We start from the raw sequence: 27,896 nt of genomic DNA, 5'->3' as shown, positions 1-27,896 counted from the left end.
GAGGATTCTTTTGTAATCATTTGTGTTCGTACCGGAACCTTTCTTCCAAGACGACGTTTCATCGGCGGACACTTTTAACTGACGGACGCTCGTATGTTTACACGTGATATTCGTGCAGAGCAGGATTTCCACACATGGGAAGTTTAAATTTGTGAACTTGTTGTTTGACCTGCTGAAAAACTAAGGTTTGTGTTTTATATTAATCACAAAGATTCACTGTAGCGTGTGAAATACGTTAAAACACATTTATAGCTGGAGTTAGCTCGTTAGCTCGTTGCTTTGTTTGACAAAGTGTCAGTTCAGCATTACTAGTTATTAAGTACGTGTTGTTTTTACGTGTTAATTTCCAGACGTCGGTGTAAAATGGGTAAACTGAGGAAGAGGCACAACTGGAAGGGGAGACAACAGACTGACAGTCCACAAGCAGCAGAGGAGGACAAGGCTGATGAGGTTGTGGTTGAACTACAGGGTAAAGACTTCATCCATAGACCTGTCCAAACATCTGGGACCTGAACTGAACTGAGGATTGATACTGTGTGTTTAGAAAAATACATATAATATTTAAAAGTTCTATTTGTGAAAACAGATTTATTCATAAAGCACCTTTCATACACAGATGTAGCTTCAAGGTGCTGTACAGGAACATTCAAGAAAAACAACACAGAGACAACATTTAAAGAAAAGTATAAACAATCTGAAAGCACAGTTTATAACAATTTCAAGCAATCTTAAATATTAAAAAGAGGTGATAGCAATGAATCTGTATCAAAATCTAGTTGTAAGGGAAGAAAATACAAATAGATCGAGGAAGGGGATAAAATTAAAAATAGAATGAAATACAATGATGACTTTATAAAATAGCTTAGTTAAAGGCACTTGTGAATAATAAATCGTTTTAAAAATTGCTATGGGTGAAGTATTCCTAAGATCATCAGGCAGTTTGTTCCAGATCTGTGCTGCATAGTGACTGAAAGCTGCTTCTCCATGTTTAGGTTTAGGTACATGTCTAATTCAATGTACCGGGTCCAGATGAAAACCCCAGAACTTTGACGTGTAATATCATGTTGGATTAACAGGGAGATTTTGACTACACGGTGTCATATGTATGTTTATTCTTCAGATGGAGACAGACGCAAAGGTGTAGATAAGAGCAACGCTTTGGTCCTCCCATCCAACAAAGCCAAGAAGAAGAAATCCTCAGTGACGCAAGTTTCCAGAAGAAAGCCCCTCACCAAGAAGCAGAAGAAAGAGCTGCAGAAAGTGCTGGAGCGCAAAGAGAAGAAAGCTCAGGTGAGAGACAGATTTAAAACAGCAGGTTCCGACAAAACTGAGCGGCTTTAAGAAGAGACTTGTTTCTTTAACAAGGTTGAGGATATATATAGATATTTATTATCTGATCATAGTTTTTAGACTTCCGTTAGGAGTTTTTGTACTGCTGTTTGTACTTGTACAACCTACCCATGTGTTTTGTAGAGAAACATGTATTTCTATTATTTTTGGTGGCTGTTTATAAATGTATTACAGAAAATGAGAGATGATCTGGTATGTGTGAGAAAGAGAAACAAAGATATAGATTTTTGGTGTCGCTACTTAAATTCAGGTGTAATTATTATGTGCTACTGTAGAAAACTTCTTAAATCTATTCCTACTCAGTTATTCACTGTAACTCACTCTGTGTAAGATTATCATACATACTGGAAATAAAATGTTAAACATTTAGTAATACGATCAATACAAATGACCAGATCGCAACCATCTAATGTGTCACCCTGTGTGTCCCGTCCAGAGAGCAGACATCCTCATCAAACTGGCTGAGGTGCAGATTCCAGAGTCTGAGATTAAGCTGCTGTACACCACGGCCAAAATGGGAACAGGGGACAAAATCTACCAGTCTAAAAAGTAAGTGCATGAAACCAACATAAGCAGGAGGAGGATGTGTTGAAAGTGACGTCGGTGTTTTAAATTCTTTGGGTAATTTTCAGTTCACTGGATGAAATAAAAGAAGGAGACTCGGGTCCAATGGTCAGCAGCGTCAGTGGAGCGAACAGGAAAAGAAAATGGAAAATAGAAGAGGAAGATGACGAAGAGGAACAAAAGGCCGAAGAAAGCAGTGACCTGGACACTTCCTCTGATGATGATGATGTGGAAGGAGCGGATGAAGACGTGAATAAATCTACAGAGATGGATGAAGCTAAGGAAACCACACCTCCATGTCAGGAGCCAGAGGACAAAGAGGGAGCGAAGAAAGAACAAGCAAAACCAGAAGAAAATGGACAGAGTGAGAAGAAAGTTTCAGATCAAGAGAAAGTCCAGAACAAGATACTGTCGCAGCCAGCAGTCTTCATTCCTGTTGACAGATTACCAGAAATACAGGTGTGTGCTCATTGTGTGTGGGTTTGTTGTCTGTGTGTGTATGTGTGTTTTGGCTGATCGCTTTATGTGTGTTTCTATCCGATTCTGTAGGAGGCTCGTCTGAAGCTTCCTGTGTTGGCAGAGGAGCAGGTCATCATGGAGGCAGTGAAAGAAAACCCCTGCATCGTCATCTGTGGAGAGACAGGAAGTGGAAAAACCACTCAAGTGCCTCAGTTTCTGTATGAAGCTGGTTACGCCAGGTAGTTTATCCTCTTAACCGGACAATCCTTCGATGTTTCACTGGGTTGTTGCATAGAAAAAGTTTACATGTGGATATATTTAAATTTAAGGGTGATTGCATGTGGTCTTCATATTTTTTATCTTGTTTCCTGCAGTGAAAGTGGGATCATCGGCATCACAGAGCCGAGACGAGTTGCAGCTGTCAGCATGTCCCATCGAGTGGCCAAAGAGATGAACCTGTCCACACGGTAACAAAAATAATGCAGATTTGAATCAAATGTATAAAGGAAAATCTATTTAATAGTCTTTAATAACTGTTTATTCTGTGCTCAGCGTTGTGTCTTACCAGATTCGATATGAGGGGAATGTGACGGATGAAACCAAAATCAAGTTCATGACAGATGGTGTTCTACTGAAGGAGGTCCAGAAGGTACCATCTTTACTCTTTAGTTATTTAAATAAAATATGGTGATCACATGGTGGCAGATTATTGGACCTACTGATATTTCTAACTCTGCAGGTGCATTCAGGTAACTACTGTTGTCCTGCATTTCTTAGAATAAGTTTGTGTTAGATTTCTCAACATTCTCAAGTGTATATATCCAGAAAACAAATCCCCTAATATCTTCACCAACATGGTACATTTATGTTCATTTATCTAAAAAGGTTTTTTGTGTTTCTTGTGAGTGTTTGTTTTATTGTCACTATCATAACTTTAATACTATCTTGTAAAAAATCAAACAATGTCCTCACAGGATAGTGATGCAGTAGTAGCTTAGTTAAGGCCGACTAGTTTAAGTAAGTTAGTCAGTTTGACCAGTCACCAACAACAGTAATAGACTTTGTTATAATACACTGTACATTACATCTATGTGAGTCTTTTTACTGCTTTGATATTATTTCTTTCTTGTCTCTCAGGATTTCCTGCTGAAGAGATACAGTGTGATCATCATAGATGAAGCTCATGAGCGGAGCGTGTACACAGACATCCTCATCGGACTGTTGTCTCGCATCGTCCCACTCAGAAACAAGGTAAACCACAGTCTGAGGTGTGACAGTTCAGACTCAGACTCACAGATTTCTGTTTCATCAACTGGTTGTTTCACTCTCCGCAGAAACAAATGCCCATGAAGCTGCTGGTCATGTCCGCCACTCTGCGGGTTGAAGATTTCACCGAGAACCTGAAGCTGTTTCGGACGCCTCCACCCGTCATCAAGGTGGACGCTCGCCAGTTCCCCGTCGCTATCCATTTCAACAAACGCACCCCGCTGGACGATTACACCGGAGAGACTTTTCAAAAGACCTGCAAGATCCACCGCATGCTGCCTTCAGGTGCACATACACATGTTCACTTTTAACAGATTTTGTAGGTTTTTTAACTTTCACGTTTGTTTACTACAAAACTCCACCGACCTATGGAGGTAAAATTACAGAATCTGAGAATAACAAACCTCTTTTTTAGTCTTTTTTAAATGTAGTCAGGACAATAAACAGGAGTAAAGAAGTCAAATAGTTACACACACTAACTACCACCCTGATGTTGGCGTCCTTCAGGTGGAATCCTGGTGTTTCTGACAGGTCAGGCAGAGGTTAACGGTCTGTGCAGGAGACTGAGAAAAGCTTTCCCCTTCAGAAAGAGTAACACAACCACTGGTGAGTGTAACACACACACATACACCTGTGTCCTTTCACGATCTAACATATCTGTGGGCAGTTATTTATTTATTGACTTGTTTTTGTGTTCAGGTGAAGATGAAGACACCTCAGAGGCCACGGGGAAGTTTAAGAAGAACAAACAGAAGAAGAATGTCGTAAGCCATCTTTTAATAGAATGCCATATAAAGTCAAAATTCCTTTATTTGTGTTTTTTTTTTGATAAATATTGGTTGTGTACATATCTTAAGAGTTCTCTCTGTCCCCAGTCTCTGCCCCGTATCCACCTGGATAACTACTCTGCTCTGCCGGTGGATGAAGGGGACGAGGACCGAGAGGCGGGGATCAGAGACGAGTACGACTCGGACCTAGAATACGGAGACGATCCTGACAATGCAGGTGAGCTCCTCCGGTCCAGAGCGAACATTCTTCCAAGCCAGTTGTTTATATTTCACATCCTGACAAACTCTGCCCTGTGTTTTGTGTCTGCAGAGGAGAAGGCTGACCCGTCCATTCCTCTCTATGTCCTCCCTCTGTTCTCTTTGTTGGCCCCAGAGGAGCAGGCGAAGGTGAGATGAAACTTTTGGAACTAAAACATGAATGATGAAGATTTGAAGAGTGAAAATGAGAACAGAAAGATTGAAGATATTAAAGTAATGATGTAATGTTACTGATAATCAATAGGATACAATAGAAAATGTGTGTTCTTCTTGACTGTAGGTGTTCAGGCCCCCCCCTCCTGGTACTCGTCTGTGTGTTGTCGCCACCAACGTGGCCGAGACGTCTCTGACCATCCCTGGCATCAAGTACGTGGTTGACTGCGGTCGAGTTAAGAAGCGTTTCTACGACCGGGTGACTGGAGTGTCATCCTTCAAAGTCACGTGGACCTCACAGGCCTCCGCCAATCAGAGGGCAGGTAGATCGGGAAGAACAGAGCCGGGACACTGCTACAGGTTGAGACTTTGAAACCTTGTCATAACACAAATGTTTTCTTTAGTTGAGGAGGATTCACAAACCTCTGTGTCTGTTTCTGCAGGTTGTACTCGTCTGCAGTGTTTGGAGATTTCAGTTTGTTCTCAGAGGCAGAGATCACCCGCAGGCCTGTGGAGGACCTGGTTTTACAGATGAAGGACCTCAACATAGAAAAGGTCAGTAAAACAACTCAAACATACCTGCAGGATTCAGAGTGAAATGCTGCTGGCTGATTCAAAGACGGCTTCATATATTCTGTTTGTGCAGGTGGTCAACTTCCCGTTCCCCACGACTCCCTCCACTGAGGCTCTTGTAGCAGCAGAGCAGTTGTTAATCTCATTGGGAGCTTTGAAAGAGCCGCCTCACAATGAAAGGTGGGTCTGTTCAAGATGATAGGATAGTTGTGTGGCTCTTACAGAGAAGCGAAGTAATATCAACTTTGTCCTGATCAGATAAATTGAGCCAATTATTCCTCATATCACATGTCCACACTTTCTTTTTACGATCAGGGTAAAAGAGATGCAGCGAGCGAGGCTGAGCTCTCCCATCACCCCCCTCGGCAGAGCAATGGCTTCATTCCCCGTGTCACCCCGTTACGCTAAAATGCTAGCACTCGGGAAGCAGCAGGATTGTCTGCCATACGTCATCGCTGTGGTAGCAGCCATGACAGTCCGGGAGATCTTTGAAGACTTTGACAGGTGAGGACACACACGAAGGAGTAGGCACTTCCAGTGCCTTGTTAAATTTTAACCTGGAGCTTCAAATGTGTATAGATTAACTGAGTTAAATATGAAATGTCATATCATGCAGCCTTATCTTGTTTTTATACTCATGTCAAGTTTCTGTTTCTCAGACCTGCAGGAAGTGAAGATGAGAGCGCCACTCTCGCACAGCGTCGAGCTCGGCTGGCCCAGATGAGGAGGCTGTGGGCTGGGCAAGGAGCCTCACTCCAACTGGGCGACCTCATGGTCATGCTGGGTGTGTTTGCTAGTGTGAATTGTCCTGTAACTTATGAGGAACTGCATCAGGTTATCTGTTCAGATGTAAAGGTTTTAAAGGAGGATCTTTGTTTTAAATGAATGAACTGAGACTTGATTGAGGAACAGTTGTTGGGAATTCATAAAAATCTATGATCAGATTTTATTTAACAGAAGTTTGTGAAATGGTTTCGATTTAAGTGAGATATAGAAAAATCTATATATACCAAAAAGTTGTCGCTGTTCATAACTTTTTATAGTATGATAATGTTGTTTTGTCTGTATTAATGTGACTGCAGGTGCAGTTGGTGCTTGTGAATTTGCCGGCTGTACTCCCAAGTTCTGTGAGGAGAACGGCCTGAGGTATAAAGCCATGGTTGAGATCAGGAGGCTCAGAGGGCAACTCACCAACACAGGTACAAACATGCTACAAACACAGAAAACCTAACACAAACACCTGCTGCAGGAACACAACAGAAAATCATCCGTGTTCTTTTCTCTAAGTGAACGCAGTTTCTCCAGAAGTGGGAGCATTTGTGGATCCTAAGATGACTCCGCCGAACGCGCAGCAGGTGGTTTGCTTGCGGCAGATTGTTCTGGCTGGACTGGGAGACCATCTTGCACGGCATGTGCAGATGGAAGAGATTCTGGATCCAAAATGGAAGAATGGATATAAGGTAATATACACTGGAGACTGGGATTTCTGTGTGTTATCCTGTTCCTTCACCCCCTCATCTTTATGTGCTTTTGTTCTTAGACGTGTCTGATGGACGACCCAGTGTTCATTCATCCCTCATCGGCACTGTTCAAAAAGCTGCCAGAGTTTGTCGTCTACCAGGAGGTCATGGAGACCAGCAAGATGTACATGAGAGGTAAAACATCTCGGAGAGAGTCAGTAAAGCTGCTTTCAGACATGAGCTCTGCAGATCCTCCGAATTTTAGACCTGATAGACAGAGAAACATGATCTTGATTGATGTGCACATGTTTTTGGGGATTCAGGGTGACTTCAACTTTCTCAGGATATCAACTCCAATGTCACAAATTATGTCCATATATATGTGTATATATAGATATATCTCATGTGTAAATTGCAACCCAAACTTTTAATGCTGCTGCTAATTGTCCAAAACAGTAACATAATATTGATAAACAGCAGGAGTCAAGTTGAAGCCGGCAGCAAATGTCAGAATAGTAATAGGAGAGTAATGTAAATATATTGCACAATAATATATACCTGTTTTTCCTCAAAATGTGTCAACAAGCCACATTTCTACACTAAAATAAAGTTTGTATTGTATTGTTACAGCTGTTATTGAAACTTGATTTGCAGGCTGATAGTTTCACCTTGTTACCTTCCTTCCTGTTTCTGTCAGGTGTCTCAGCAGTAGAAGCAGATTGGGTCCCACAGTTCCTGCCTCAGTACTGTCACTTCGGCCCCCCCCTGGAGTCTCCGGCACCATGGTTCTGCTCGTCCACCGGCACCATCAAATGTCACCGTTCAAGCACCTTCTGTAAGTTCTCAACAGCTGAGCACCACAGCTGTGTTTCTGCTGAAAGTCGTGTGCCTACATTTGAGTGATCACTGTTGTCCTCTCCTGCAGTCCGTGTGGCGTGGCAGCTGCCAGCAGTGGAGATGGATTATCCCGACAGCCTGGACCGTTACAAACTGTTTTCCAAGTTTTTCCTCGAGGGACAGGTACTGCAGCAAAACCTGAAAGTTCAACATCTCTGTCAAGTCGTCACTTAAGACTCAACTGGGCGTGAAAACTAATCTTTAACTGTCCTAACACTTCAAAAAGTATTTGTTGCCTTACCAACTGTTATTTGTAGCCTTAATAACACATTAACACTCACCTCACTATAACAACTCATTATAATTATATCCACCAAATATAAATAACTGTCAGTATAAAACAAATCAATCCAAAATGTGTTTTCTAACATGTTATTCCAGGTGCATTGCTCTGTGTGCTAAAACAAAATGCACTAGAGTTAAATAGAAATAGGAAAACATTTTATAAAAACCTCAAATCTGAATCTGAAATTCAGAACTGGTCCAAAATCTACAAAAGAAGCAAAGCAGTGGAATTCAGAAAGGAGCTCTTGTGTTATGTGAACTGATGTTTGCTTGGTCCCGTCTGCAGGTTTGTCCTAACCTAAAGAAACACACTGGTCACCTTCTCTCAAACCCCTCCATCATGTTGAAAACATGGGCAAAGTAAGTTGATTCTCTCCCACACATACAATCATTTCATGATTTTGATCAATTAACAAAATGCTTAAGATAAAGGACTGTTCTTTTATTATTGTGTCTTATTATCTGTTGTAGACTTCAGCCCAGGACGGAGGCTCTGCTGGGGCCGCTCTTGACAAAGGGAGTGGACTGCAGAGACGCTCTTCTCTCCGTCTGGAAGACTGAAGATAAATGTGAGGATTAAATATGTTTGTTATAACTTGTCTGATAAACCCTCTCGTTATCTAATCACGTTTTTTCCTTGTGTATTTTTCTTTTCTTCCAGTTCTGTTGTCGGCGTACTGTCAGTGGCTTCCGGAATCCGTGCATCAAGAAGTAGCCCAAAGCTGGCCTCCTGTATAAAGGCAGAAATCATATCATGGTGTTTTGACCTGAGACTTGTATTGACCTGCAGATGGGTAGAACCCCTTTCTTCACTGTGGAGGGGCTTCTTCACACTCATCTGTTTTGTTTTAGTGTAACCGCCACCCCACAACAAAGTCTTTTCACCATTTTGTATTTTATACACTGCATCTATGATTTGTACAGTTCTGTCAGGAAGACAGTGTTTCACCTAGAGTTCTATAATGACTTTTAACTTGTTTGTCAGAGTGCTGCTGTCAGTTCTAAATGTCTGATCTGGTCTTCATAAGACTCATTAAAACTAAGAAGCTCTGACCACAACTCGTGTGTGATTCATTCATACTGTGTGTAAACTCTGGTTGAACTCCACCACTCATACACATCACTTTATTATTCATAAAGAGCCACTTTCACCCTGTAAGAACAGATGTAAACAGTTTCTGTCTTTGGAGGAGCTTTGTCAACAAGATCCTTATGATGTCAGAAGAGTTATAACGGCTGAGTGTCAGAGACATACAATTGTGAAGCTGAAAGACACTACCAGGACATTTACCATTCAGGGAGTGACTTATGAGATTCCGCTCAGAAATCAGTTTTAAAGTCAGGAGCAGCAGCTTAAAAACAAACTCACAAGGTCAATTATTATCATTAGCTGTTCTGGAGCTTTTGATCATTTCACATGATCTTCAACACACAGTGTTTACCTGGTTGTCATTTGCTGAGAACTGTATACATTCATGTTCGACTTAACCTCTGATCGTGGAACGAACTGAGAGTTTCAGAAACTAAGGGCCAAATTAATCATTTGCCTTTAAAACAGCAGCAATTCTCTTCTTGTTCACAGTTTTTAAGAAATAAATGATATAATCCTTGATTGATCTACATGGGTAAAAGTCAGCTATAACAGCAGCCCAAGTACAGAATGAATACAGGTACAAAAAAAAAGAATAGAATGAAATATATATACACAGCAATTAGACACTTTACATTACATAATTTTTATCCAAAGCAATTTACAATAAGTGCATTAGACCACGAGGGTACAAACCCAGAACAACAAGAATCATGAAAGTACATTAGCTTAAAAAAAAGCCAAACTACAAAGTGTAACATAAGTGCAACTAACTAAGGACTTTTTATTGGTTGTAACCGAAATATAAAGTAGTGCAAATGCAACAGACAATATACTATACAGAGGACGTATAGTGTTGTGTAATATTGAATGTATGTGTTCTGTGGAAAATTTCGCCGTTGTAATGTTCTTTGGTCTCTCATCTTTGTTATTTATATAATCTACAATGGAAATTTATTTTCTTTTTATATTTATAAAATAAATACATTTCATATTTATATTTTTTATATATATGTTAATTAAACTAAACTACAAAGAGGAAGCAGTTTATGAGAAAATCCCCTTTTCAAAGGCTTGCTCTGATTGGCTGCCGACATCTGTGTCGTCATTTCCTCTTTCCGGCTCGTACTGTTTCCGGAAGAAGCAGAAGAGAAACAGTGCAAAAATCCGTAGCTCCTGTGTGATAGTTTCTAAAAAAAGGCAGAACAGACATTTCTCCAGTGGACTGAGCAGCAGAGACCAGACCTGTCAACATGGTGAGTATCCGCCCGCCTGTGTTCACCGCTGAAGAAGAATCAGTGTGTGAACTCAGCGTAGTTCAGAGTTTAGCTCGTGAAGCTACAACATCAACAACAACATGACGACAGCAGCAGGAAGATGCGCTGTCATGGTGAAACTAGTCCAGTCAGCTCCACTACAGCAAACACCGTGGCTGTGTTTCTACTGTCTGAGTTTGATTTGTTTGTTCCACAGTTTTCCTTCCAGGTCTTCGACCACCCGATGTCCCGGGGCTTCCAGAACCGCTTCTCCACTCAGTACCGCTGCTACTCGGTGTCCATGCTGGCGGGACCCAACGACCGCTCCGACGTGGAGAAAGGAGGCAAAAGTGAGAGTTGCTGGAGGAAATGTGGAGAAATGTTCACACATCCAGTCACTTTAAAGGGACAGTTCACCCAAAGATGACAATACACTCATTATCTAATCACCACAGTGCTGATGGAGGGGTGGGTGTTCACTTCTGGAGTTTCAGGGGTAAACAGCGTTGCAGCCAAATCCAATACAATTAAAGTAAATAGTGACCACTTCTTCAAACATAAAAAAACTACAGAAAAGAACATAACGTGCCTCCATACTGCTCCTGTGGCGAATGTGAGGAATGTACCATAAGCCCTTTAAATTGTTAAATATAGCTACGTAAATGATAATATGTCAGAACCCCTGTGTGAATGCAGGGATTCCCAAATCACACTCCAGATTACAATTAAATAAATTATTCAAGTTTTAAATGCCACTAACAAAGTAACTACGTATGTCAGTTAACTGTAATGGAGTAAAAAAGTGTGGTATTACCCTCTTGACATGTAGTGGAGGCAAGTACAATCTAGTTCTCATATATTTTGACCAGGATTATACTCTATGTAGAACTATGTCATGATTTTTTTATGCTTTCATAACTTTATCTCTTAGTCATTATATTTATGGCTCAATAATATTTATTAGAATGTATGTTGTTCCTGTCTCAAATATTTATTTGTCTTCTTTCAGTTATAATGCCACCGTCAGCTCTTGACCAGCTCAGTAAGTGCAACTGAAATCAAACATCTCCTAATTAAAAAGTAAAGTCCTGTCTGTATGTACAGTTCATGTTTCTTATCTATCTCCACCTTTCCCCTGTACAGGCCGGCTTAACATCACGTATCCAATGTTGTTCAAGCTGACCAACAAGAACTCGGACAGAATGACACACTGTGGTGTTCTGGAGTTTGTGGCAGACGAGGGAATCTGTTATCTGCCACACTGGGTAATAAACAGAAACAAACTCATTGTTGATGTCACAGAGATGAAAGTGTCTTCTCTCACCAGTGGTTCAGTGGTATTCTTCATAAGTAGAAGAAGAGTTATATCGAATTGCTATTTTATATTTTATGCAAATAGCAGTAAAGATATAATCTTATAAAACTACAAGTAAAAGGAAAACATACTAAATACAAAAACTTGGAATTTAGGTAACTATGAAAAATGCTGGATGGGATTTTTAGGAGTATGACTGATGCAGAGAGATACAATCTTAGTACATGTTTTTTATTGTGTCTGAACTGTTTATTAACTGCATTAAGCTACTATGTAAAGCAGAACTGATATTTGCTTTATTTCCTTCACTGCAGATGATGCAGAATCTCCTGCTGGAGGAAGGAGGGTTGGTGCAAGTGGAAAGCGTGAACCTCATGGTGGCCACCTACTCAAAGTTCCAGCCACAGAGTCCCGACTTCCTTGATATTACGAACCCAAAGGCAGTGTAAGAATGATGAGTTGAGGATTATAAATTCACCCTACGTCACATTTGGTGTTAAACGAAAATGATCAACTGAGCTGTCGTGTTATTACAGACTGGAGAATGCTTTGAGAAACTTTGCCTGCTTGACAACTGGTGACGTCATAGCTATCAACTACAATGAAAAGGTAAATCAGTGTATTCAGTTTAGTGTATTCAGATTATGTGAATCTGTATTTGTCTGTTAGTACTGAATAAAGGAACCTATGTTTGTTTCAGATATATGAGCTGCGAGTAATGGAGACCAAGCCAGATAAAGCAGTTTCCATCATTGAGTGCGATATGAACGTAAGATCCTCCGTTTTATTACAGACAAGAGTAAATTATTCAGTTTAGTTAATTGTGTTTAACTCTGAGTGTGACTCTGTTTCTCAGGTGGATTTCGATGCTCCATTGGGTTACAAAGAGCCTGAACGACGACCTCAGCACCAGGAGGAACCAACAGTAAGGACCAAACATTACCTGTACACTTACTGTGTTTGTGCTCTGAACAGTTAAATAAAGCTCTTTACTTCACAGGAGGAGGAACCAGATCCCAGCAGTTATGCAGACATGGACATGGGATTCAGAGTGAGTAGATATTGCTGTTGGTAGATAAAAATCTTTATGATCAATGATAACCGGATGCAATCTAACTTTGAATGTGTCTCTAATGCTCAGGCTTTCACGGGTTCTGGTAATCGTTTGGATGGTAAATTAAAGGGAATCGAGCCCAGTCCCGTTCCTCTCGCTCCAAGTGACATTAAAAGGTGAAAAGATGTTCAGTTTGATATATGAAGTAGCCTTACAGTTTAATATTGTAACACAATGATTTAACTATTCAACATGATAAGATTTATTTTATGCCTTTAATACACAACTGATGATAAACACATGATTTATAGAATGATTATAATGTTTGTAGGTAGATTGGTGATATGAATTGAGACAATGTGATACTTTGATGCATCTCAATTCTGATGCACACTGTTGTAGATGCTAACAAAGTTCTGATGGTCAGTGTGTGTGCTCAACTGTCACCTTGTTCTTATGTCATATGACATGGTCGATTTAACAGTAGATGTAATTCCCAGTATGGTGATTTAACCAACTGCAAACTGCAACAATAAACTCAGCCTGGCTCGTGTTGTCTGGCTTCTAGGAATCATCATAATATTTTCTTTTTACTATTGCACTGTCTTAAAATCATATCTTTTATCACACAGAGGGATTCCCAACTACGAATTCAAAGTCGGCAAGATCACCTTCATCAGAAACTCGAGGCCTCAGCCCAGGAGATTTATAGATGATGTAAGAAAGGAATGGATGATGTTATTACCTGTTTAACATTTTGACTAGTGTGTATTTGTAGTATTTTAATTCCTCCTAAATCATTCTGCTAATTAACCACATTTATCTCCTAATTCTCTCAGGATGATGCATTGAACAGATTCATCGCCTTCTCGGGCGAAGGACAGTCACTACGCAAGAAGGGCAGAAAGCCTTAAAGAAAGTGGAGAGCTGGGTTAGAATGATCATATGTATTATCACCTTTAACAGTAAAAATAACTGGTCTTCAGACGCATTGGCGTAATATCAGATTGATTTCATATATATCAGGTTGATTTTTTTTTCCCACTTCATAATTGTTTCAATTGTAAAGCTCAATTTGAATATGATAAATGGAAATTTGGAGCAATAATAGCTCTAGACTTGCATTGTAATTATACAAAAGGGGATGTTTGATTATTTTCACCCTGAGTTATAGGGATACATTACAAGTTGTTTCCTATTTTTCCTGGTTTATTTATAGACAAAATGAATAAAGGATTGTGTTTTGCAGTTAATTCATTGTATCCTCTAATTAATTGTTTGTTATATTATTTCTGTAACTCTGGCATTTTTCTAAACTGGCGTTCAAGTTATTCATTTCAGAATAAACAGATGAAGACTGTGCCTGGTGGATAGAAGTATTTAATTATTAAATACTTATTTAGTTTTAACTAAGTAAGTAATAATGATGTAAGTACTTAATAAAGCCAATAGATGACAGAAGAAATTGGAAAAACCATTAAGTGTCTTTACTTGTCCGGCACAGGTATTTAACTTAAATTAAAAGCAGAGAACTTTAAATAAATTGGATGAATCTTTGTTAGTAATTAAAAGATCTCATGTGATATTTAAATTAGCTTTCTACAGTAATTTATTGTCCTGAGTGAGTTTCAAAGTAAGTCGCTGAAGTGTGTGGTTTGTGCTTTTACTGTGAAAAGAAATCACACCGGAAGTTCCCTTCCATTCAATCTTCCGCGGCTAAGCTAAGTTAGCAATGGACCAATCTGGAGCAGCACCGTGGAGGGTAACGAATTAAAAACATGAACTATATTGTAAATTATGCTCTTAGCTTAATGAAGTGATTCAGTGTCTCCTGCCTTGATCTTAATCCCGAACTAAACTGTTAGCAAGGTGAGAAGCTAACCGATGCTAATGTGGCAAAGTAACCTTAGCTAGCTGCTGATCACCAGTGTCAGACTCAGCAGGAGGTTTAAACAGGAACCCGCTGTTTTTTACCTCGTGTATTATAAACTGTGACATTTAATGTAGCGCGTCAAATAAAAAAATGCAAACTAGATAATTGTAACTGAAGACTGGCGACCTTTGGTGACCTCAGGGGGGCGCTGTCAGAAAACAGTTACACACACATCAGATTTTGCATTATAAGCAAAACAAATATTGCCAGATTTTTCAATACAGCTTTATTTGCATGTTATTTGCATGTAATTCCAGTTCTGTTTCAGAATGGCTCATTTTCAAAGTCTCTTCACGATGCCAATATCCACTAAGAGTTGTATCGGCTCTGGTTTAATCACATTCGTTAGTGAAGACAAACAGTTTTGAATAATGCTGGAAACCTGCTGCACATATCAATCCCACTGCAGGTTGATGTGTATTAAACCCTGAACCCGGTCGCCCACTGTCTCCCATGAGGGATGTAACCAGGGAAGAGGAAGTTGTGCAGCCGTTCAGAAACACAGCAGAATCGGGTTAAAACCGAATCTTAACAAGATAAATCGGTAATGATCTCTGCCCTTGTCCGTTACCTGCAGCCCCCCCGCGAATGTGATGACTACTGGAGTGAATTCAGACACTGCAAAAGCTTGTGGAATCGCTTCCACCACTACTACACTTATGGAACCTTACCATCCTGCAAGCAGTGGAAGGAGGACTATCGTAACTGCAGTCAGTGGGAGAAACACAAAACCATCGAGGCAAAGGTACGAATGCTTCCACCAAGTCTGCACATCACTTTTGAAACTCTTGAAGCTTCTCATGCGTGTACAAGCCAACTCATAAGTAAATATTCTTTCCAAAATATTTCTGTATTGCAGGAAGCGTTGCAGGCGAGTGAAAGGTGCAGAGTGGCAGAGCAGAGAAAGTTCACCCCGGTGTGGAACCTGAGGCAAGGCCCTCCCAGAGACTGGAACCTGCCCTTGAACCAGGGGAGGCCTCAGGACTAATGGATTTTAACCTGCTGCCTCTGCTGCCGAAGCAAAGTGAACTGAACATACGTAATATATTTCATTTCATGGACATAAAATCCCTATGAGCTACATGCTGGAGACTCTTGGTCACTCACTGCCATCTCAGATTGAGTTCAGAGAGCTGCTGTGTGGAAGCAGACGTGTACAGTATATTCAAACAGTGAGGGCAGCATCTAGTGGCCAATGATGAGGATGGCAACAAATGAATTACAATATAATACCTGTTAAAGCACAGTCATAAGTAATAAGGTATCCACAGCTTTCGTAAACAGAAGCAGAGGATGACTGCACTCACACTTGATTTAACACAGTTTAATATTAATTGTTCCTTGTTAGGGAAGAACAATATATGGTTAAATCATACAGTGGGTACTTACTCAGGATTGTATTTATGTCAACTAAGTAATGGATTGGCTGTGCATGGATTAAAAAAAATTCTACACGAGAATGTACCAAGACTGTTTTGCATCAAGCAAAGTAGTCCTCTCTAAATTAACTTGTTTGGCTGTTTCTGATACTGTAGGTGGTCGTTATTGATGCATTAATGTGGCAGAACTCAGCTGTTATGTTTCAACCCATCCAGAGCTGTGCACTATATTTCAGCCTTATATGATTTAGTTGTGGATTTATCCTTAAATCACAGAATTATTCTGAACAAATTGGATCAATAAAAAAAATTCAGTTTTATTTTCTTTTTATGTTATACACAGAGATGTGAAAATGGGGGGGGGGGAAACAAGTGGTAATACAGACATGAGAGTGGAGGTGACGTCAGCTTCATACGCTTGATGACCATTCACTCCTTCATCTTCACTGTTAGAAAAGCTGCATCCTGATTTATTGAATCATGTACAAACAAGGAGACACTAAATAAACAACAATACAGGCTGCACCCACAGCTGTGCCCTGTCCATCACTGGGTGTAAACTTTAGTGATGTCATTGTATTTCCCATCCGGAGCTTCATACGTCTTCGGCGGTGAGTAGGCAGGACCCTCGTGACTGAAGGGGAACAGGAGGGGGTCTGGCTTCAGCGCTGCCTGGTACAGCTCCTCAGACTCCAGCTTCAGCTCCTCCAGCGCTTCCCTCTGTGCCTCCAGAGCAAGTTCAACAACCTGCATTTCAGCCATGTGCTGCTCCTGCAAGATTAAAGGCAGATGAGCAAATCAAGCCTCCATTAACTGTACATGATGGAGAGCAGAGGCCAGATGCAGCATGTTCTTTAAAAGCATTAGTGATGAAGGTGTAATCAGTAAGTGGTGACCTGTTTGTATAGACTCCACTCCTTCAGCAGCAGGGCTCGACCCTCACTGTGTTCAAATGTCAGCCTCGGTGTAGAGCGGTCCCTTTGTGAGATATAAAAAAAACAGTTATAGCCCTTTAGAGCAGCAAGGAAAGAACAAAAGGGTGAGTTGAAGAAAAACAAATTATACAAGAATGCATGTCCATAAAATATATTAAAATTAGTCATTTAAATGTTATTTGTCAGCCTTCAGCTGTTTAAATCCTGTGTACAAAACCAAATTCATATCAAAACAATTGTTTTAAATTTGTTTAAAAATGCTAATAAAAATAATAATATAATGTTCCTCAATACAGTAGTGATTTGAACCCCATTGCAAAATTAGTCTCTGGTCACTGAGGTCAGGTTTCCAGCTGCCAACTGTCTACAACATGTTGACTGTGGATCCAGGGGGCAGAGAATTAGGAAAGTCACATCCTTGGATTAATGAATTTGCTCTCCCTGCTGTTTTCCTTGTGCAACAGGAGTTTCACACTGTTTCTAGACTAAGCACCAGCTGAGGAGAGAACATGTATCAAATGATCAATATGTGGCTTCTATCCGTTTTGCAGTTACAATGTCTGGAAATAGACCAGAACCAACACACCGCCCAATGCAACAGAGATGTTCATTGATACAATTTGGATAATTTCTATTTCTAGTATTTCAAATAAGTTACATCAGCCAGGCATTAAAAACAAAGGCAGTATATTTTCTGTTTGTAGAAGAATACTACTGCCAGCCTTATTCTTTGAAGTACAATTTACTGTTACCACACCCAACACTAGTTAGGGCGGCACTGCCTCAACACAACACACATTTAACCAGCAAAACAGTAAAATATGATGTACCTCGTTTCATCCAAGCATTTGGTTGGAGTGATGAAATCCTCTATTGGGATGTATTCAGGAGGAACCTTTTCCAGCTTCTTCAGCTTCTTTTTCATCCGTTCTCTCAATAACTGGTCCCTTCTTGGGTCCACCTTCTTCTTCTTCTTGGGCTCCGCTCTACAGCACAGAACACCAAGCACAGCGCTGTGTGAGCACTTTCAATCACAAGGTGTATGTTGAGACACTGATACTGTGACAGGAAACAAGATATTGTCTGGGCTGTAAACTGTAAAGATTTCTTTGTCGCTGACTTGGAACAAAACTATTTGTTGTACACAGTCTGGACTAGACACCATCATACTCACCATCAAAATATTAGTTTAAAAAAGGTTCAGTGTGTAAGATTTAGGGGAAAGGGATCTATTGGCAGATTGTGAATATAAAATAATCCTATTGGAGGTTTTCACTTGTGTGTTCCATCTAAATTGTACAAATTGTTGTTTCCTCTACCCCAGAATGAACCCTTTATAGTTATATACTTTATATTTACATCAGGATTGGGTCCTCTCTACGGAGGCTGCCATGTTTTTTTTTTTACAGTAGCCCAAACTTGACAAGCTAAACACCTTTTGAGTTTTTTTATGACAACTGAATGCCACAGGTTCTCTAACATGTTTGGAAGGGGATGGTGAGGTGAGGGGTATTCGGCTGCAACATTGAAAGTCACCACTAGATGTCACTACATTCTACACACTGAATCTTGAAGTTCACAGTGACAGTGCCTTAACGTTTGAAGACAGATTGGTCATGTCTGTTTGTTGCAGAGTTTGTATATTTAGAAATGAACTACACGTGTCCTTTCCAGACCAATATCTGTATAGTTGAGTCTGGATCTTACCTCAGAGGAGCAGATGTCTTCAGTGTCATCACCGAAGCAAACCAAGGACTCCTGGAGACAACATGGAGAGGTTCTCCCGACAGGACGCTGCAGAGACACCATACAATGAAGGAGCCAGTGTGTTTGTCGAGCACAGATCTGACAGCAGACACGCCTCCACTCAATAACCTTAGCTAGCTGCGTTAGCTCCGTGTAGCTAACTTCAGTTTTCATCACACTTACCTTGACGCGGAGCCCGGTCGCGACAGAACCCTGCAGACACAGCGCGATAAAGACAAAGACATGTTTCCACTGCGTCTGCGTTCAATTTGAACTCATACTGAAGAGACACAGTCGCTCACATGTAGCCTCACATCACTGGTTTGTCCCTTTGCCTGGGTGAGAGGTGGCGCAGGGTGATGACGTTTGACAGTTTCGCAATTTGACAAGACGCACTTTCGAGTGTTTTATTCTGCCCATTAAAATAAATAAAACTCGTTAAATAAGACTCACATCAAACTTTAACTAAAAGTCAAAGAGGTTAATTTTTTTAATTTTGCATTGAATATATCAAGCAAAAACATTTTTTTATATTGAATATTGCTGCATCTCCTATCGTCTTGTAGATAAAAACTAAATGTACTTTATTCTGTCACTAAACAATAATGTTCTGGGGGTGAAATTCAAAAATGTATAATTATTCAGTTTCAGGATAGAGACGTGTTTCTATGTTTTGACAGTGATGTGGTAAAAAGATTCAACATTCTTCGTGGAATAAATTCCACATAAATTTTGTTCAATCATACGAAGAAAAACACATTACACTCCAGCCCAGAGGGTGGCGGTAATGCGCCAATAAGCTGCCTGACGACCCTGAAAGCGTTGATAAGAAGAAGAAGCGGTGGTAGCAGTAGAAGAAGAAGAAGTGAAGTGTGTCGGCTGTGGTTCAGTATTTGGGGGAAAGGTCGCAGCAGTGTCCGGCCCTTGTATTGACTCTGGACGGCTCCACAGTGTCACATCAAATAAAGCAGAGGAGAAGGTTGATCGTGTCAGTGGAGGTTTGTTGAATCGTCCTCCTCATCATGGCTCTTCTCAGAGGTTAGTAAACACGTCCCAGCTCTGCTACAACCATAGACTGTGTAGGAGACACACAAGCTGCTGCTGCACCTGGTTAGCAGCTCTGCACATGTCACATTTGCTCATTGGCGTTATTATCAGTGTATTCACACGAAATGTCCTCACTGTAAACTGTTTTATAAAACTTAAAATACATATTTGGGATCACGTCACAGCAATATAGGTAAAAGGTGACAAGATGGAGTCATTCACAGGTCTTTGGTCATTGCATAACTTTCCACACTTATGCAAATTAAAAAATGTGAAACTGATTTATATCCTCTTGTAACAACATGGACATAAAAGCCTGTTAACTTATCACAAAAAATAAAACCTCACAATCTCAAAAATAAATTTGCTCCATAATCCCTGAACAATAATACTTTTTATATTCATGTGAAATACTGCGGTTGTATACTTTACTTTGACAAATGAAAATCCAGAAGTAGTTGGTCCCTCTTTTCCTGGTTAATGCATCTGATGTTATTTCCACTTTCAGTCCACTGGCTGCTAGTAAATCCTCACTACGTGTTCTGGCTGTGGTTTAATGGTGGGAGCTGCTGTCACTGCACTAAACTGCTCCTTTTCTCTACAGGTGTATTTATTGTAGCCGCCAAGCGCACTCCGTTCGGTACCTATGGTGGTGTGCTGAGGGATCACAGTGCCACAGATTTGGCCGAGCATGCCGCCAAAGCTGCCCTCGCTGCAGGGGCCGTCGCACCAGAGCTCATAAACAGTGTCATCATGGGGAATGTCATGCAGGTAACTCAAATCCAACATGCCAGTGGTCCGATTCAAAAAGATCAAAAGTGCCTGTTCATACGTACTTGTTTGTATGCTGAATAGTGTTGTGTCTTCTTCTAACCCTCTAATATCAGAGCTCATCAGATGCACCATACATCGCTCGTCATGTGGGTCTGAGGTGTGGGGTTCCCATCCCAGTTCCTGCACTCACTGTGAACAGACTGTGTGGATCTGGTTTCCAGGCCGTCATCAGTGGTGCTCAGGTAAAAACAAAAAATAAGGCAGGAATACAAATGTACAATAAACCATAGTATTAAACACTCAGTGGCCACTTTATTACATACACAGGTACAGTCTAATGAAATCCAATACAACTGGTTTACTTTTATATTACTTATGTTGTTTAGTTTTTGTTTATGCTGCTGTAAAAGTGTTGTAAAATATACGTTTTTGAGATGAGGTCATTGTTTGATTTGATGTTGCACGGGACTGCATCATATCAAGTGGTGTTCCTGATATTTTCTACATAAACACATAATAAAGAAATATTGAAAACACTTCTTAATAAACCAAGTCCAATGCTTTTAATTGTGACCCCAAAAAAGTTGAACGTATCTTTTGCCTTGGTGCTCCAAAGGAAAAACCTTTTACTTTGTGTGTTTGCAGGAGATTTGCCTAAAGGAGTCGGAGGTGGTGCTGTGTGGAGGTTCAGAGAATATGAGCCAGGCCCCGTACGCTGCTCGCAACATACGATTCGGTACAAAGTTCGGATTCGATCTTAAGGTTGGCCTTTGATTGATTTCTTCTACTTAATATTCCCCAAATATAAATGTACATGGACCCTTGTGATTTTCATAGAAACAGCTTTTTATTGAACCTCAGAAGCTTAAACAATAAGCTCCCCTTTGTCTGTCTGACAGCTGGAGGACACTTTGTGGGCTGGTCTGACTGACCTGCACATCAAAATCCCGATGGGCATCACCGCAGAAAACCTTGCAGACAAATACCAGATCACACGAGAAGAGTGTGACAACTACGCATACCAGACGCAACAAAGATGGAAGGCCGGTAAGATGGTCTTTTCATGGCCTGTTCGCCTTCCACATAATAACATTGAAATATATTGTTTTCCAGAAGAAAGATTGGTATTTTGCTCAAGCTCAGTATAAACAGCAAGATGTTTCTATTCACAGCTCATGAAGCTGGTCACTACACAGCAGAGATTGCTCCCATTGATGTGAAAGCCAAGAAAGGCAAAGTTTCCATGGCTCAAGACGAACACCCCCGGCCTCAGACCACGTTAGAACAGATGGCCAAACTGCCGACTGTCTTCAAAAAGGGAGGGACCGTCACTGCTGCCAATGCTTCGGTGAGTTAAAGCCTGAGGTGCTGTCTGCTGTGTACATGTATATATGGCTCTGATCTGAACACTCTCTGCCTGACCTCCAGGGTGTATCTGACGGTGCTGCTGCGTTGGTGATTGCAAGTGAAGATGCGCTGAAGGAGCATAAGCTCACTCCACTGGCCAGAATCGTGTCCTATCACGTGTCAGGCTGTGACCCGAGCATTATGGGAATTGGTGAGTGACACCACTGTCATGAAGATACAGTTTAGTCTGTTAGAGGCTAATAAACTGTTGTGGTATTTGACATGATCTCTTTTACTAAGTGTCTGGTTTCCTTTGAATCATCTTAGGTCCCGTCCCAGCGATCACAGAAGCTCTTAAAAAAGCCGGTCTGACTCTCAACGATATGGATCTAGTGGAGGTTTGTTACCTGTGACAAACATCTGTGACATCCTCTGTGTGAGAGTAAAAGTAACTCAATATGGAAATACTCAAGATCAATTATACTTGATAAAATGTTCCACTGATGTCGTTTGCTTTGCACAGGTGAACGAGGCGTTTGCTCCTCAGTTCCTGGCCGTTTCTAAGGCTCTTGGACTGGATCCAGAGAAAAGCAACGTTAACGGTGGTGCTATTGCCCTTGGACATCCTCTCGGTGCTTCTGGAGCCCGCATCACAGGTCACCTGGTTCATGAGCTCAGGTAGCCTTGTCATTCGTAATTATATATATATATATATATATATATATATATATATATATATATATATATATATATATATATATATATATATATATATACAGCGAATCATTTGAGATGTTGGCACTTTGACAAGCTTGGAATAATGATCTTTGTTTTTGACAGACGACGAGGAGGCAAGTACGCTGTTGGCTCCGCCTGCATCGGTGGAGGTCAGGGCATCGCCATCGTCCTGGAAAAGTACTGAGGGAAGACGCTATCAGAAGAATTTCTGTAGAAGAATGTTAAACACAATTTCTCCACTCCAATAAAAATTCAGTCGACATATGCTATAAGAGATTTTCTTCCACATACACACAAAATGATCAATGGGCCAACTTCATTTTTTGTGATTTACTCCTGACTTCCTTCAGTCTTTTTATACAAAATGAACAATAAATGTTTCAGTCCAGTGTTGCCTGTGAAAACAAAACACTAACTCCTGTGTGAGATTATTTTACCAGAGTGCAGCAGGAGTCTGTTTTCTTTATGTGCCTAAAAGACAGGGGTGACTCCTTGTTAGCAATAACCCATGTAGCATATTAATAACTTACCAATACAGTTTGTGTGCGGTTAGAGTGACGTTTGAAGAAACTCAGAAATCTCATGTTGGACTCTTTATGCTCTTTATTTCACCTTTATCAGGGATTTTTACTGTCAGAAAATATGTCTGATGTGTGGTTTTGTATTTCTGTGTCGACCTCAAACAGAATTTTGGAATAATAAATTAAGTTTTCATCTGCACCTCTTGATTGTACACTTTGATTTTTTTTTCATTTAACAGAGAACCACAAAATTGCTATTTTAATTCCGTAAACATAGGCTTATACAGTCAGAATTATTTGTATCTATTATTATTATATTGTTATTAATACATTGAATATCAAACTCTTCACAATACGCCCCTCAAAAAAGAAAAACACTTTTTGATGCTTTGCTGTTACCCAAGGATTTTTAGTAAGGAATCTTTTTTACTTTAGGAAATATTGAAAATCACAAATAATTTAGAGATTTTAATTTACTAAAGAAGAAGAAAAGTCAGTTGATAGTTTTTTAGAGTATCAGTAGAATTTTTTTTAAGTGTACATAAAATATAAATCATTTTATCTTTAGTGTACATCAAATATAAAATGTTTTTTTTAAGTGTACACTGAGGATAAAGGAGAACTGTGAATAGGACTACAAATACCAGAAGGCTTAGAGCTCCCTGAAAGGCGACGCACTTACGTCAACGTTATGCTGCAGCGTCCTTATAAACGTCACATCCCCGGATGTCGGTCTTTTTTTCATAGCTAAGGTAAGACTGCCTTGCTTTCGTGTTACTGTGGGAATCAAATCTACGTTCATCTGCGTTACAGAATAAAAACTACAGTTGAAACCCATCAGGAGACGAATCTGTGTGTTTAGCTGATGCTTCAGATACGATTATTACAGAGATTAATCCGCCGTGTGTCGGTAAAATGAAGAGTTTGGTGCCTCGGCAGCACCAGGCCGGCGGCTAGCCTTCGTGCTGTTTGTAACGTTAGCTAGCATGCTAATAGAAACGTGTTCTGCGTGTTATTCGGGTGGTTTAAAAACTTCCACGTCTGCTGTCACACACTTGGTTCTTTAGGCAAAACATTTAATTTCTGCTGTTTTTCAGTCAAGTGGCTGTAAAACCTGTTCAGCGACTGCACTGTCCGTGGTGCTAGCTGCTAGCTAACAGAACTTGTCATGCCCCCGCTGCACTGGCATGAACTGTGGTGCTAAGAAACTCACCATTATTATATTAGTGGTTTTATTTCCTGCTCATTAATGGACACTGTGAATATTTACTCTCAGGCTGCCATTCATTGTAGTCATTGGTACAGTGGTAGTTTTCTTAAAGCTCTGTACACAGTGTAATGTGTGTAGTGTGTTTTTTATTTTTAAGCAGCATCCAGGAAGTGCTTTTTTTTAAATATATATATATATATACAATGATAAAACAGAAATGCTGTTCTATATTTAGTGAGGACATTATATTTAGACTTGGAAACTCTTTGTTGTGGAAAATCCTGCATCAACTCCAATCCTGTGCCATTGCTGCAGTTGTTAAAGCTAGCTTCTGTTTTTTCAGATGGCAGAGGGTGACAAGGTTGCCAAGAGGAAGCACGGGAGCCGGAACCCGGTTCTGGCCCGGGGTATCGGCCGCTACTCCCGATCCGCCATGTACGCCCGCCGGGCAATGTACAAGCGGAAGACCAAGACCACTGAGACCAAGGTGAGGGCAGCTACACGGACGACCTGCAAAACGACCTGCAAAATGTAACAAATGGACACGCATCAGCTGTGATTGTCCTGTTTTGATCATCATTTGCTCTTGTTACAGGTGGAGAAAAAGCTTAAGGTGAAACCCCAGTTCACTGTTGTGAAGACTGTTGGCGGAGACAAAAATGGAGGCACCCGTGTTGTCAAACTGCGTAAGATGGTGAGTGACATGTCTAATAGTCTTTCCTTTCAGAATTGATTCTGTTCACATCAATGATAGATTAAACTCTAGATATATTTATGTGAACAGAAACAGAAGGCAAACAGAGTTGTTACACACTTAAAGCAATCCACGGCTGCTTGGCTGGATTGAATACATTGTTGATACAGATTGATGGGGGAACAAGTCCATATTCTACACACAAGTGCATTCAGATCTGCACTGGTTTTCATTTAGTTCATAATCAGTTCATACAGTGCTGTCAATTTGTGAAGGAAAAATTTGTAATACCTTTTTATTTGTTCCATCTGTAGCCCCGTTACTACCCCACAGAGGATGTTCCCCGCAAACTGAAGAGCCACGGGAAGAAACCTTTCAGCCAGCACAAGAGGAAGCTGCGTGCATCCATCACCCCAGGAAATGTCCTCATTCTGCTCACTGGTCGCCACCGTGGAAAGGTGAGAACCATTGAGCACAGGCCTTGATATCAATTCAAATGTTCTCTTGAATTGGCAGAAATTACTCGCATAGTGGTTGTAGAGGGTTGGAACAACTTGTCAGGTCAATATGTAATGCCCCTTGTATGATTGTATGTAGAGCTAATGTTCTAAGTTTAGAGTCCAGTGCGGGTTTAAGGAGCAGGGAATCTGTGTTTACAGAACTAAAACCAGATCTCCAACTTTCATATATTACACAAAATTGTTTGACTTGATGCTGACTTGCATCATAAAAGGATTTAGACTGTCAAGGAATGATCTGATCCAGATGTTAACAAAAGGACTGCTCCAGTCGCATATATACCTGAATGGATTCCCACGTGTAACAATCGTACTTAATGCACATGATTACTGTTGGGTATTATAAACTCATTACATCATGGCCAGGACTTCAGTGATGTAGCACATGTTAAGTTGTATGTAGGAACACCTAAAACGATTTGTGACGGTGCAGTAATTCATTTTTTGTGAAAGGTGATTGTAGTTGATGGCTAGTTTTATAGCAAGACTTCTGATTGACAGTTTCATGGATATACTGGCAGTTGAAGTCAATAGTCCCCTAGAAACGTGGTTTGGAAAGAAGATTATTTTAATATTGAATAAAGGACTCTGGAGTCTAAACCAAATTTGCAACACCAGGCAAATAAAACCCCACTTGTGCTGTTTTTTAACTTGATTCATTATCTGTTCCCTGACACTGGACATTGGCCGTGCAAATTTAGTCACTAATTGTGATTGACTTGTATTTTTCCTGAATGTCCTTCTGAATGTCCCCTAACTCTAACCCTAGATAAAACTGTTTCAAATTTACATCACAACAGTCCTGTCGTCACAATGCGTAGAACGCACAGTATCAGAAGACATTAGCCGGTTATAAAAAAAATGTGCATCTCTATTGTGCATGAAAAATCTCTGTTGAAGGACACATTGTTGGTTTAATATCAGTGTAATTACACACCCACGGTACCACAGACGTACCTCCCACACTCGAACACTACACTGGCAAGTTGTGAAGCAAGCATGCCCACACAGACTGAGCAGTGGCTGACCTAGATAATGTTTCAGCTATTAAACTGACAGGCAAAGAGCCCCCTCAATTAAAACCAGTGTCAAGTAGGTTTATTCTTTTTCCTTTTCTAAATAGCCATGCATTGAAGTGGTTTGCAGCCATTGTCTCCAATTGGCACGAATGTGACTTCTTTTTTGATTGTTTTTTTTTAGCTTACTACATGAGTTGTGCAGTTAAAATTGTTTCCAAGTTGGCACTAAATACTGTATACAGTGGTTGATGCATCAATTGTTTGCCTGTGCAGCTTAAATCAATGACACTGTTCTCTTTTAGCGCGTGGTCTTCCTGAAGCAGCTCTCAAGTGGTCTCCTGCTTGTCACTGGTAAGTGGTGGTTAATTGAATTTTGATTATTCATCCATATTTCAGAGTAGTAGCACTGTTGGCTCAATGTTTATTTTGCTTTATTGTTCCTCTTTTAGGCCCTCTTGCTTTGAACAGAGTCCCCCTGCGCAGGGCTCACCAGAAGTTCTGCATTGCCACCAACACAAAAGTCGACATCTCTGGCATGAAGATCCCCAAGACCCTGAATGATGCCTACTTCAAGAAGAAGAAGCTGAGGAGACCCCGTCACCAGGAAGGAGAGATCTTTGACACAGAAAAGGAGGTGAGCTAACATGGATGTTGTCTCAGAATACACGATTTCATTCATTTTCTATGAGACGTTGAGCTTCCAGTTTGATTCCTACCTGACGTTGGTCGTCTTCTTCATTTGTAGAAGTACCAGCTGACAGAGCAGAGGAAGGAGGACCAGAAGGCTGTTGACGGTCAACTCCTGCCCCTTATTAAGAAAACCCCTCAGCTGAAAGGGTACCTGCGATCCAGCTTCTGTCTGTCTAACGGTGTTTTCCCCCACAAGCTGGTTTTCTAAATGTGTTTAAATAAAGAGTACCACCATCTTACACCATCTCCTGCCTTGTTTGTCCTGACTTTTGTGCAAATTTGTGTATTTCCTACCCCAACCTTTACTCTGCCATCAGCTTACAGCTGTTCTCCCAACATAAGTGTTTCCAGAGCTGTAGTATATATATTTAATTTTTAAATTAACGATTGGCAAAATGTAATGTCACGTGGAAGCAATTTGAGCCCATTAGCAATCTGATGACAGTAGCTTCTGGGGGCTATGGCTAATATTTTGGGGCTTCTGGTATAGATGGTGGGTGTGTGGAGTCCATCTTCTGTTTGCTGATCAGTTTACAGTCGGAATAGTTTTTTGATCATGTGTTTTCATAAAAGCACC

At 40.5% G+C, this 27,896-nt stretch overlaps 6 protein-coding genes across 6 annotated transcripts; 5 read left to right on the top strand and 1 right to left on the bottom strand.

Annotated features, from left to right (window-relative positions):
• The first annotated feature begins 17 nt into the window (after positions 1-17).
• On the top strand, positions 18-9,112 carry dhx37 (DEAH (Asp-Glu-Ala-His) box polypeptide 37). The gene is made up of 27 exons (XM_034594961.1): positions 18-185; positions 351-469; positions 1,121-1,290; positions 1,787-1,899; positions 1,983-2,373; positions 2,464-2,612; positions 2,748-2,840; positions 2,926-3,022; positions 3,511-3,624; positions 3,708-3,924; positions 4,147-4,245; positions 4,339-4,403; positions 4,515-4,644; positions 4,738-4,814; positions 4,966-5,198; positions 5,282-5,393; positions 5,485-5,591; positions 5,727-5,915; positions 6,071-6,195; positions 6,494-6,610; positions 6,699-6,871; positions 6,952-7,066; positions 7,569-7,706; positions 7,797-7,891; positions 8,340-8,413; positions 8,525-8,622; positions 8,715-9,112. Exons 2-27 carry the CDS (start codon positions 364-366, stop codon positions 8,789-8,791), a joined length of 3,474 nt encoding a protein of 1,157 aa, XP_034450852.1. The 5' UTR covers positions 18-185; positions 351-363; the 3' UTR covers positions 8,792-9,112.
• Positions 9,113-10,242: 1,130 nt separating this feature from the next.
• On the top strand, positions 10,243-14,021 carry ufd1l (ubiquitin recognition factor in ER associated degradation 1). Its single transcript, XM_034596563.1, has 12 exons — positions 10,243-10,399; positions 10,617-10,749; positions 11,409-11,441; positions 11,543-11,664; positions 12,029-12,159; positions 12,251-12,323; positions 12,415-12,483; positions 12,571-12,639; positions 12,715-12,765; positions 12,856-12,944; positions 13,401-13,485; positions 13,608-14,021. Exons 1-12 carry the CDS (start codon positions 10,397-10,399, stop codon positions 13,680-13,682), a joined length of 933 nt encoding a protein of 310 aa, XP_034452454.1. The 5' UTR covers positions 10,243-10,396; the 3' UTR covers positions 13,683-14,021.
• A 426-nt stretch (positions 14,022-14,447) lies between these two features.
• Positions 14,448-16,283, top strand: c9h22orf39 (chromosome 9 C22orf39 homolog). Its single transcript, XM_034596491.1, has 3 exons — positions 14,448-14,530; positions 15,279-15,446; positions 15,561-16,283. The coding sequence occupies exons 1-3, from the start codon at positions 14,501-14,503 to the stop codon at positions 15,687-15,689; spliced, it is 327 nt and encodes a 108-aa protein (XP_034452382.1). The 5' UTR covers positions 14,448-14,500; the 3' UTR covers positions 15,690-16,283.
• Positions 16,284-16,376: 93 nt separating this feature from the next.
• On the bottom strand, positions 16,377-19,120 carry mrpl40 (mitochondrial ribosomal protein L40). The gene is made up of 5 exons (XM_034596490.1): positions 18,945-19,120; positions 18,723-18,809; positions 17,846-18,001; positions 16,977-17,058; positions 16,377-16,851 (listed from the first exon to the last, which is right to left on the bottom strand). The coding sequence occupies exons 1-5, from the start codon at positions 19,004-19,006 to the stop codon at positions 16,627-16,629; spliced, it is 612 nt and encodes a 203-aa protein (XP_034452381.1). The 5' UTR covers positions 19,007-19,120; the 3' UTR covers positions 16,377-16,626.
• A 430-nt stretch (positions 19,121-19,550) lies between these two features.
• acaa2 (acetyl-CoA acyltransferase 2) lies at positions 19,551-23,387 on the top strand. The gene is made up of 10 exons (XM_034596310.1): positions 19,551-19,799; positions 20,413-20,579; positions 20,696-20,824; positions 21,228-21,344; positions 21,482-21,629; positions 21,755-21,930; positions 22,011-22,140; positions 22,257-22,327; positions 22,453-22,607; positions 22,770-23,387. Exons 1-10 carry the CDS (start codon positions 19,784-19,786, stop codon positions 22,849-22,851), a joined length of 1,191 nt encoding a protein of 396 aa, XP_034452201.1. The 5' UTR covers positions 19,551-19,783; the 3' UTR covers positions 22,852-23,387.
• Positions 23,388-24,665: 1,278 nt separating this feature from the next.
• Positions 24,666-27,558, top strand: rpl6 (ribosomal protein L6). Its single transcript, XM_034595553.1, has 6 exons — positions 24,666-24,885; positions 24,994-25,092; positions 25,407-25,550; positions 26,932-26,980; positions 27,079-27,263; positions 27,375-27,558. Exons 1-6 carry the CDS (start codon positions 24,742-24,744, stop codon positions 27,525-27,527), a joined length of 774 nt encoding a protein of 257 aa, XP_034451444.1. The 5' UTR covers positions 24,666-24,741; the 3' UTR covers positions 27,528-27,558.
• The last annotated feature ends 338 nt before the right edge of the window (positions 27,559-27,896 follow it).

This window comes from Hippoglossus hippoglossus, chromosome 9 (genome assembly GCF_009819705.1).
Source record: "Hippoglossus hippoglossus isolate fHipHip1 chromosome 9, fHipHip1.pri, whole genome shotgun sequence".
Taxonomy (NCBI): Eukaryota; Metazoa; Chordata; class Actinopteri; order Pleuronectiformes; family Pleuronectidae; genus Hippoglossus; species Hippoglossus hippoglossus.
Note: the sequence above shows the minus strand (reverse complement) of the source record. Positions and strands in the feature narration are given on the sequence as shown.

Coding starts and splice junctions, on each gene's coding strand:
- dhx37 (XM_034594961.1), top strand. CDS start 364: ATGGGTAAACTGAGGAAGAGGCACAACTGGAAGGGGAGACAACAGACT. Junction 1,900..1,982: donor AAAATCTACCAGTCTAAAAA/GTAAGTGCATGA, acceptor GGTAATTTTCAG/TTCACTGGATGAAATAAAAG. Junction 8,623..8,714: donor CTGGAAGACTGAAGATAAAT/GTGAGGATTAAA, acceptor CTTTTCTTCCAG/TTCTGTTGTCGGCGTACTGT.
- ufd1l (XM_034596563.1), top strand. Junction 10,750..11,408: donor CGTGGAGAAAGGAGGCAAAA/GTGAGAGTTGCT, acceptor GTCTTCTTTCAG/TTATAATGCCACCGTCAGCT. Junction 12,766..12,855: donor ACATGGACATGGGATTCAGA/GTGAGTAGATAT, acceptor TCTAATGCTCAG/GCTTTCACGGGTTCTGGTAA.
- c9h22orf39 (XM_034596491.1), top strand. CDS start 14,501: ATGGACCAATCTGGAGCAGCACCGTGGAGG. Junction 14,531..15,278: donor CTGGAGCAGCACCGTGGAGG/GTAACGAATTAA, acceptor CGTTACCTGCAG/CCCCCCCGCGAATGTGATGA. Junction 15,447..15,560: donor ACAAAACCATCGAGGCAAAG/GTACGAATGCTT, acceptor TCTGTATTGCAG/GAAGCGTTGCAGGCGAGTGA.
- mrpl40 (XM_034596490.1), bottom strand. CDS start 19,006: ATGTCTTTGTCTTTATCGCGCTGTGTCTGCAGGGTTCTGTCGCGACCG. Junction 18,810..18,944: donor CGACCGGGCTCCGCGTCAAG/GTAAGTGTGATG, acceptor GTGTCTCTGCAG/CGTCCTGTCGGGAGAACCTC. Junction 17,059..17,845: donor AAATGCTTGGATGAAACGAG/GTACATCATATT, acceptor TATCTCACAAAG/GGACCGCTCTACACCGAGGC.
- acaa2 (XM_034596310.1), top strand. Junction 21,630..21,754: donor GCAACAAAGATGGAAGGCCG/GTAAGATGGTCT, acceptor TTCTATTCACAG/CTCATGAAGCTGGTCACTAC. Junction 22,608..22,769: donor CACCTGGTTCATGAGCTCAG/GTAGCCTTGTCA, acceptor TGTTTTTGACAG/ACGACGAGGAGGCAAGTACG.
- rpl6 (XM_034595553.1), top strand. CDS start 24,742: ATGGCAGAGGGTGACAAGGTTGCCAAGAGGAAGCACGGGAGCCGGAAC. Junction 25,093..25,406: donor TTGTCAAACTGCGTAAGATG/GTGAGTGACATG, acceptor TTCCATCTGTAG/CCCCGTTACTACCCCACAGA. Junction 25,551..26,931: donor CTGGTCGCCACCGTGGAAAG/GTGAGAACCATT, acceptor GTTCTCTTTTAG/CGCGTGGTCTTCCTGAAGCA.